General features: G+C 30.0%; 1 protein-coding gene across 1 annotated transcript; it reads right to left on the reverse strand.

Annotated features, from left to right (window-relative positions):
• Nucleotides 1-1,018: 1,018 nt before the first annotated feature.
• LOC143257707 (exportin-7-A-like) lies at nucleotides 1,019-8,623 on the reverse strand. The gene is made up of 6 exons (XM_076516744.1): nucleotides 8,515-8,623; nucleotides 5,485-5,685; nucleotides 4,824-4,943; nucleotides 2,987-3,133; nucleotides 1,666-1,838; nucleotides 1,019-1,043 (listed from the first exon to the last, which is right to left on the reverse strand). The coding sequence occupies exons 2-6, from the start codon at nucleotides 5,674-5,676 to the stop codon at nucleotides 1,019-1,021; spliced, it is 657 nt and encodes a 218-aa protein (XP_076372859.1). The 5' UTR covers nucleotides 5,677-5,685; nucleotides 8,515-8,623.
• Between the last annotated feature and the right edge of the window lie 564 nt (nucleotides 8,624-9,187).

Below are 9,187 nucleotides of genomic sequence, written 5' to 3' on the forward strand. Positions count from 1 at the left end.
TTAAAGTCTGAAAATGGAGGAACAAAATGCACAATTTCTATTTTATGATAGTAATATAAATTATTTTAGACCTGTGTATAGAAAATATTGCAAAACGTTTTACAAATATACTGCTTAAAAATGTTTCACATTCTTAGCTAAGCCAGTATATTATAATAGAAAAGAATGCTACATTTTTAACATAAAATGTTAATATTTCCAAGAACTTGTTAATTAAAAGAAAATCAACCAGCTGCAGTTTAACACTGGGAGATTACTATACTTTAGAAAAGACAGCCTATAAAATTTGAAGCTTAATAACCTTACAATGTTTTGAATTTAACTCAAAATAAGAACAAATTTTCATATGGTAAATTATTTGGTTACAAAGAAAGTTAACCTGAATGACTAATAAGATTTAATATTCATAAAAATTGGTTATTTATATCTCAGTGTACAGTAGCTTGTTACTATTACATTTAATTATTAGACGGCTTTTTAAATCAAGTACGATGGTCAATAAATTTTAAGAAAAAAGAACTAATGGGATTCAATTTCTTTGTAATTATATCAAACCGAATAACAGAAACTAAAAACTTTGAAAGTTTTGGGACAATGAATAAATAAGCATGTAAAACTGTAAAGAAATTGTTTACGTATGACAGAATTAAAGTCCAAGGCAAATTCAGACTTTATTAATTAATTAATACTTGAACATGCACAATAATGAAACAATGTTGACTAATTCTACTCTCTAAATAAAACATAATAATCTATCATTATAACCAAATAATATTATCACTAATCATTATGAGAATAATATACATTAATAATATTATCCATTTCTAAACCTCAAAGCAGTATTACAATTTATTTTAGAACTTCATTTTCTAAATAGAATATGTTGTAAAGTGAGATATACCTACCATTGATGTTAGAGTGTTCTCAGATATCATAAAGCAATTACTCAACTTTATTTTTATTTATTTTTTTCACATAGCCCACCTGATCTAGTTGTTGTTGTATCATCCCTGTATCATCAAATTGGATCATCTAATCCATCCCTACAGAGAAATTGGCAACATTCAAAGCTCAATTTTCAATTACAAATTTGTTTTAGGACACTTAAGAAAGACACACAGCAACAGTTATAAAGCCTCGAGACAGAAACAGCAATGTCATCTAAGCCTTTCTGAAAATCCAAAACATAGCAATTGCACAATACAAGTTCCTTGAATCAATTCACAAGAAATGTAAGAGTTCATCATGAACAGAAAATACTTATAAATGAGTTAGTTATTTAAATAAGTGAAAAGAGCAGTTGAAAGTTCCAGGAAATAAAACTATATACCAAAAAACACTTCAAGGTTATGCTACTGTCTTCCAGGCAGATGCTCAAACCAATAAAGCTACCAATCCCTGAAATTCAATACTTTGCCTGTTAGGTTAGTCTATTACATTAGGCATTTAATAATAAATACTAAGTATAAATTTATATCACTACCCTTCTTCACCAATTATACAGTAAGACAATATGCCATTATTAAAACCTCTATTACACCAGTAGGTTGATTCTTGAACTCAAATACATGTCATTAAATCACCACAAAAAAGCACATATCAGAATTCCTAGAAAATTAAACTAAAAAATAATTTTAGTATAATTGAATATAATATCAAAATTACCTTACAACAGCTGTTACACACTCCAACCTGGAGGTAATGTAAGCATGGGTAACTTCAGGTGTGTATGTCTCCAACAGGTGGGGCTCAGAAGCCTTGACATAGGGAACAGATGCCACCATTCGTTGCCATAAGCTCAGCAAGTAGTGGACACTATTTGGAGCATACTGCCACATCTAACATTTGTTGGAAAGGGGGGGGGGGAAAGAGATTGGGAGCTCAACATTATTGATTAGTAAAATATTAATCTTAAAACAACAACAACAAAAAGAATCTGTATAAAGTAACAAATAATTCATATTTTAACACTTAATTCTTTGTATACAGGCTTAATCATTTTGATTGAAGTTGTAATAACTATGTATCCAGGAAAATACACATATTATAACTCTAAATGTACTAAATGGATCTTTACAATCTTTTAGCTAATATTAAATATCTGTAGTACACAAAAAATATGAATATTTAACAATGTTTATAATAAAAATGTCCTTGAACTTGTGAACTTTTCATCAGTACAGTACAAGTGAACTGATTTTCATACTAAGAACAATAGTTCTCCGCATCTTAAAAGTTTTCACATTTCACTTACATAACTTCTAGAACCTACTAAATGAGTATCATAAATTTTTCAGTAAAACATAACAATAATATAGATATCTAGTCTCCAAGCTTCTTGTTTTATTAAGATATAAAGAAAAAAGTCAAATCCACAAAGCTGTCTGGCCATAATAGATGACTTCTGGTACACAATGAGATTAAGAGTAGCTATAAAACAATAAAAGCAAATGAAAGGAGAGATGAAAAGTCTATTAGCTTTAGATATAAGAATAAATACTGTCTAGTTGTCTACTGCAATATGTAGGCATTCCAGTAAGGAAAAATAAGAAAAATATTTTTTTTCAGTTTTTTATTTTACTTTACATTGCTGATTTTACGACATTTAGTATTAGAGTAAGAAAATATAAGAAAAACCTTTAGGATGTTCAAGAGGTTATACAAATAAAATATAAAAATTGCAAGACAAATTCAGCACAGTGTTTGATAATTCAGAAACAATCATTTTGTTAAAGTCCTTTATTAAAAAATGAATTTGTTTTGAAAAATTTAACAAAGTTTGCAAATTTCACAGAAATATACTTGGTGCATACACAATTATAATATGGATAGTTTTGTGATTACACGATGGTTATAAGACCAGTCAAAATGTTTAGTTTGATTTCAAAGAGTCAAAGGATTATAATATCACAGTTTGTTTCACCTATCACATAAATTTAATTAAGTTTTTCTGAAACCAAATGCTGAAAAAAAATAAACTACTTACTTGAAGACTTGTAACAGTAAATGTAGCAATAAGGGCTATGGTTTCTCTGTAGTTTTCTGCCTTGACTAGTTCACCCAACTGGTAGTTTGACTTCAGTCTGGCCAACAGCCTACAAAACTCATGGTAGTTTCCAGGATCTGATAAGCCCTGTTAAAAGTAAGAAAATATTTAATAATTTGAATATATTCCTTTTAAGCAATAAGAAAATTGGTTTTTATAATGTAGTATTGTCTTATTAAGTATTTTTGCATCTGTTTAATAATGTTAACTCTAGTGAGTTCTCATAACAAAATAACCCACAAGTATTCAAAGAGCAGATCTTAACTCTTTTAGCAAAGGCTCAGTCTATATGATCAACCATGTGACCTCTCTGTACTGTTTAAATTTTTTTCAGATTTAAAATTTCTGACTTTTAATACAAAGTATATTTTCACAAAATTTGGTAGTACTTCATTTAACAAGTCTTTAACTTACACTTTAGTGGAGTATTTTTAAAATAAGGATTGTCCATTAATATACCAAGTATTTGTTTTGAATAGTCCGTGTGCAAAGTAATATTCATGTTAAAATTAAAAAATGTTTTCTTTATTTCAAAAAATTTAAACTTTGTAGTCCATAAGACTTCTTAAATACATTTCAACCTTTTCTCAATGAAGCGTGACAGTTTATCTGTTATTTTCTCTACCCTAACTCAAAAATAAAACTACATTAATTTATCCTAAGTGGCTCTAAGTTTGTGACAGTATACATCTATTTATATTTATATTTTATTGCCCTTTGACCTGTGCTAGCTACTGTCCCTACTATTATAAACTGTAAATCACTCGGGACACATGAAGCTACACTATTGAATTACATTACCCATGAGTTACTACAACTAGTATAAGCAACTTGCATGCATGCCTCATAAAATATATTTATTTTATTATTATTTATTTTACTTAATCTAATCTCAACTAACCTAAAAATATCCTTATTTTTACATTTTAGTTGCTTTTATAATTATATATATAGAATATGAAATAGTTATCCAACCTTCTTTTCTCTCTCTTGGCTGTCAAGAGAGTTCACCCAATTTTGATTTTATTCAAAGTACTGCAATTAGTAATTTCTAATTAATTAAGTAATACTCCAAACAATACAGACTAATAACATGTAAAAAGCAGACAAATTCCCTTACGTCTAAATAATGTTCTTTCTTCCTAACACTGTGACAAAGAGTTACTGCAAATTCATTCAAGCTGGTAATTAACTTTTTCACAGGAATGGTGCCTGTATTCCAAGTGAAACTGACATTTAACAGTTCAGAACATGGTATTATACAACAGGTCATTTGATAGATAAAAACCTTGAGTTTATGCTGGTTACAGGTAGTATATTGTTCAATGTAAGAGTGAACTATTAACAAAGTATAGAAGAGAGGATGTTAAAAGGGGGATCTGATTTTCTATTTGATAGCTCTATAACCAAAGTTAAAGACCATAATAAATGAGGTTTATCTGAGCAATGATGAATTTATATAGAGTAATTTATGTTTAATTTTATACTTTTTTAGATGGGTGGTGGATAAAATAATGATAATGACAAGCTGAGGGAAAATGTGTCACATGTGTCACGTGTCACATTAAGGAAAATTCAGGATTTTTTTTAAATACTGCCTTTTAGAACTAAGAACTTAAATCTTATATAATATTAAAATATGGATTACTAGCTAAGATTTTATGCTATTCTAATTGGTATAACATTTACAAAAGTAGTTTAATAAATCTTTGAATGTAAGACACTAAAACCTTATATAATGTGCAGTAAAGGACACCTGAGGCAAAAGGTTTAATACCTGAGGATTTTCCAGAATGTTCTTGACACCACTAACAAGCTGCGATAGAAACTTTGCTCTCTCAGCATTGTTGAACAATGACCTTCGAACCGAAGCAATTTGTACCAAACAAGACAGTGCCTAAAGAAGAGTGTGCACTTATTATTTTTCTTTAAAAACATCAAATCATGATCATGTTTATGTCAATGAAAAACACAGACTTTCAAAAATACACACAGATAAGGAAAACAAACAATTACTTCCTGCATATGATAAGAAATTCATAATAAAATGGATAAAAAAATTACACCCAGAAGAACAATTTTGCAAATTATCTTCTAACAATATTAACTCTAAAAAGGTAATAAAGTAAATTTTAGGGTAAAAATTTCACATCAAAGGTATGCATGTTTAAAGGCCCAATGTTAGAGTTTTCAAACTGTAAAATCTGTCATGTGAACAACATGGTTTTGTGATATTACAAATGCACCAGTTTTAATTTAAAGACATCTTTCTCAGAATGCATTGATAAAATACATAACAGTGCACTGATGAAAGTATTGTTACCAAAACTGTAAAGTCTAAATTCCAGGAAGACAAAGCCCATAAAACATTCCACAGTTCATAAAAACAGAATATTTTTCTTTCTTGACTGAGATGTGCAAACTAAGCATCTAATTACCATATGTGACAGGAGAGTTGGTAGGGAATGGTAGAGGTCAAAAAACAACTGTAGTGTGTTAAAATCCAGAAAAGCAGGTCGCCAACTGGTTGGAATTTGCACTGTACAGAGATCATCTGAAGATTCATCAGGTGAGGTTCCAATAAAGTCAAATGAAAGACAATTGAAAGCCAACTGCAACAGCTGATTCATCAGTGCATGCTAATAATAGAAATAGTAAACTACCATATACATTTTGCAAAATAACTTTACCAAGTTCAAATACTTATTACAATTAGAATAATTTTGCAATAACAGTTAAACTCACAAATAATTTGAAAACAGTAAGGATATATAAATGATTATGACATGAAAGTGTAACATTTCATGAGCTTGGAACTAATGTTCAAATGTTTCATGTAACATTTACAACCCTTTTTTTTATGCACAAAGTTTTTTAATCCACAAAATGGTGTTAAAACATTCAATACTTCTATTACAACATTAGTATTCAGCTATTGTTGTATATCTGCACTTTTCATATATATTTGAATATAAAGCCACAGTTACCCAAGACTTTATTTTAAACTTTGAAACAAATTAAGTCAATTTCATTTCAAGAAGATAACAGAGACAAACATGAGAAAATAAGCAATGAAAATCATATCCAACTGAATATTCAGAGATAGGGCATCAGCTGAAATTAAATGTTTCATTTACACAGGCAATCTGATGACGATGACATTTTGATCAAATCATATCTAACTGAGTATTCAGAGATAGGGCATCAGCTGAAATTAAATGTTTCATTTACACAGGCAATCTGATGACGATGACATTTTGATCAAATCATATCCAACTGAATATTCAGAGATAGGGCATCAGCTGAAATTAAATGTTTCATTTACACAGGCAATCTGATGACGATGACATTTTGATCAAATCATATCTAACTGAATATTCAGAGATAGGGCATCAGCTGAAATTAAATGTTTCATTTACACAGGCAATCTGATGGCGATGACATTTTGATCAAATCATATCTAACTGAGTATTCAGATAGGGCATCAGCTGAAATTAAATGTTTCATTTACACAGGCAATCTGATGACGATGACATTTTGATCAAATCATATCTAACTGAGTATTCAGAGATAGGGCATCAGCTGAAATTAAATGTTTCATTTACACAGGCAATCTGATGACGATGACATTTTGATCAAATCATATCTAACTGAGTATTCAGAGATAGGGCATCAGCTGAAATTAAATGTTTCATTTACACAGGCAATCTGATGGCGATGACATTTTGATCAAATCATATCTAACTGAATATTCAGAGATAGGGCATCAGCTGAAATTAAATGTTTCATTTACACAGGCAATCTGATGACGATGACATTTTGATCAAATCATATCTAACTGAGTATTCAGAGATAGGGCATCAGCTGAAATTAAATGTTTCATTTACACAGGCAATCTGATGACGATGACATTTTGATCAAATCATATCTAACTGAGTATTCAGAGATAGGGCATCAGCTGAAATTAAATGTTTCATTTACACAGGCAATCTGATGGCGATGACATTTTGATCAAATCATATCTAACTGAGTATTCAGAGATAGGGCATCAGCTGAAATTAAATGTTTCATTTACACAGGCAATCTGATGACGATGACATTTTGATCAAATCATATCTAACTGAGTATTCAGAGATAGGGCATCAGCTGAAATTAAATGTTTCATTTACACAGGCAATCTGATGACGATGACATTTTGATCAAACCATATCTAACTGAGTATTCAGAGATAGGGCATCAGCTGAAATTAAATGTTTCATTTACACAGGCAATCTGATGGCGATGACATTTTGATCAAATCATATCTAACTGAATATTCAGAGATAGGGCATCAGCTGAAATTAAATGTTTCATTTACACAGGCAATCTGATGACGATGACATTTTGATCAAATCATATCTAACTGAGTATTCAGAGATAGGGCATCAGCTGAAATTAAATGTTTCATTTACACAGGCAATCTGATGACGATGACATTTTGATCAAATCATATCTAACTGAGTATTCAGAGATAGGGCATCAGCTGAAATTAAATGTTTCATTTACACAGGCAATCTGATGACGATGACATTTTGATCAAATCATATCTAACTGAGTATTCAGAGATAGGGCATCAGCTGAAATTAAATGTTTCATTTACACAGGCAATCTGATGACGATGACATTTTGATCAAATCATATCCAACTGAATATTCAGAGATAGGGCATCAGCTGAAATTAAATGTTTTATTTACACAGGCAATCTGATGAGAATGACATTTTGATCAAATCAATAGCTCCTTGAAGCTATAACAATGAAACACTAACACTGAGGAGAAATCTGAAATCTTGAGATAAGGTTTACATGAGATGCTGAGTTAGATAAGATATGATTTGGATCGTTTCACAATCCAGGTTATACCTAGTATCTACTATGTGGAAAAGATCCACTATGAGAAGGATCTAGAACTAATTATTGGAGAAATGATAAAATCTATGTTTACTTGAGAAAGTTAGAAAGCCATAGAATTGATTGATAATTCTGGTGAAAACATACATTATGAACACCAGAACTGAGAAGGTTAATATATGGTGTTGTAAGCCAAAATTAATCTTTACAGATTTAATACAACTACTTTTAAGAGTGTGTGCTTCTTACAGCAAAGCCAAAATTGGCTATCTGCTAAGTTCACCAAGAGGAATCGAGTTCATGATTTCAGCATTGTAATTCTGAAAACTTACCACTGCACCACCATAAAAAGTACTTTTAAGAATCTTTCTTTTCCACAGTTAATGCACAATGCACACTTTCGACTCCTTTTTAATTAAGGTTTTTCTCTGTTTTATTCAACCATATTACAGAATAATTTTCCTGTGCTGAAAGGAAAAGAACACAGTGATTAATATCAGGTAATTTCTCAGTTTACCTTCAACAATTTAGATTTCATATTAATAAAGATAACAACTTTAAGAATTTGATGTATGCTTACTTGCGACTCATCCTTAAATGTTGTTGACTTCCATGTTTCCAAAGCTCGTCTCAACAGATCACAGGCTAATTGGAAAATTTCATAAAGTTGACTATCCGCGAAAAGATGAAGCAATTTTCGCTGTTTGGTTAAAGATCTGTTTGCCTCTGCCTATTGAATGAAAAACATAAATCATTTTAATTTAAATTATCAAACCACACTTTTTTGATTTATAGTTTATACTTAGAAATTAAAAATTATTTTGATAACTACACACAGAATGGAATCTAATCAAGTAAATCTATTTTTTAAAAATATATATAGGATAATAAAAAACTTTGGAAAGTAGGGTAGATATATCTTATATGTATATCCATGGCATGGCAAAAACCAAATCTTCTGGGCAAAAAACCCTTTTTTTAGTCCAACTAGGCACACAAAGGCAAGTCCCTTTCTTATCTCATAACACACCTAAATACATTTATAAAATGCTTTTTTTTGTCATTTATAGAAACATATTAAGTTAAGGAGGACCATGATTATATAAACTTTGTAAAAATAAACAAAGATAACTGTTTTTTATCAATAGCAGTTTTCAACAATATCTTATTTTTACTTAGTCTTTTCTGGCAATCAGATTAGTTCTTATGTTAGTGTGAATAATTAAACTGGCCAATCAGATTAACTTTTATTT

This window comes from Tachypleus tridentatus, chromosome 7 (assembly GCF_004210375.1).
Source record: "Tachypleus tridentatus isolate NWPU-2018 chromosome 7, ASM421037v1, whole genome shotgun sequence".
In the NCBI taxonomy this organism is placed as follows: domain Eukaryota; kingdom Metazoa; phylum Arthropoda; class Merostomata; order Xiphosura; family Limulidae; genus Tachypleus; species Tachypleus tridentatus.

Bases quoted from the DNA above. Each gene is read 5' to 3' on its own strand.
- LOC143257707 (XM_076516744.1), bottom strand. From the start codon at position 5,676: ATGAATCAGCTGTTGCAGTTGGCTTTCAATTGTCTTTCATTTGACTTT. The intron at 4,944-5,484 runs GTAATTAGATGC...ACTCTTCTTTAG, and splicing joins CAACTCTCCTGTCACATATG to GCACTGTCTTGTTTGGTACA. The intron at 1,839-2,986 runs GTAAGTAGTTTA...AACAAATGTTAG, and splicing joins TTACTGTTACAAGTCTTCAA to ATGTGGCAGTATGCTCCAAA.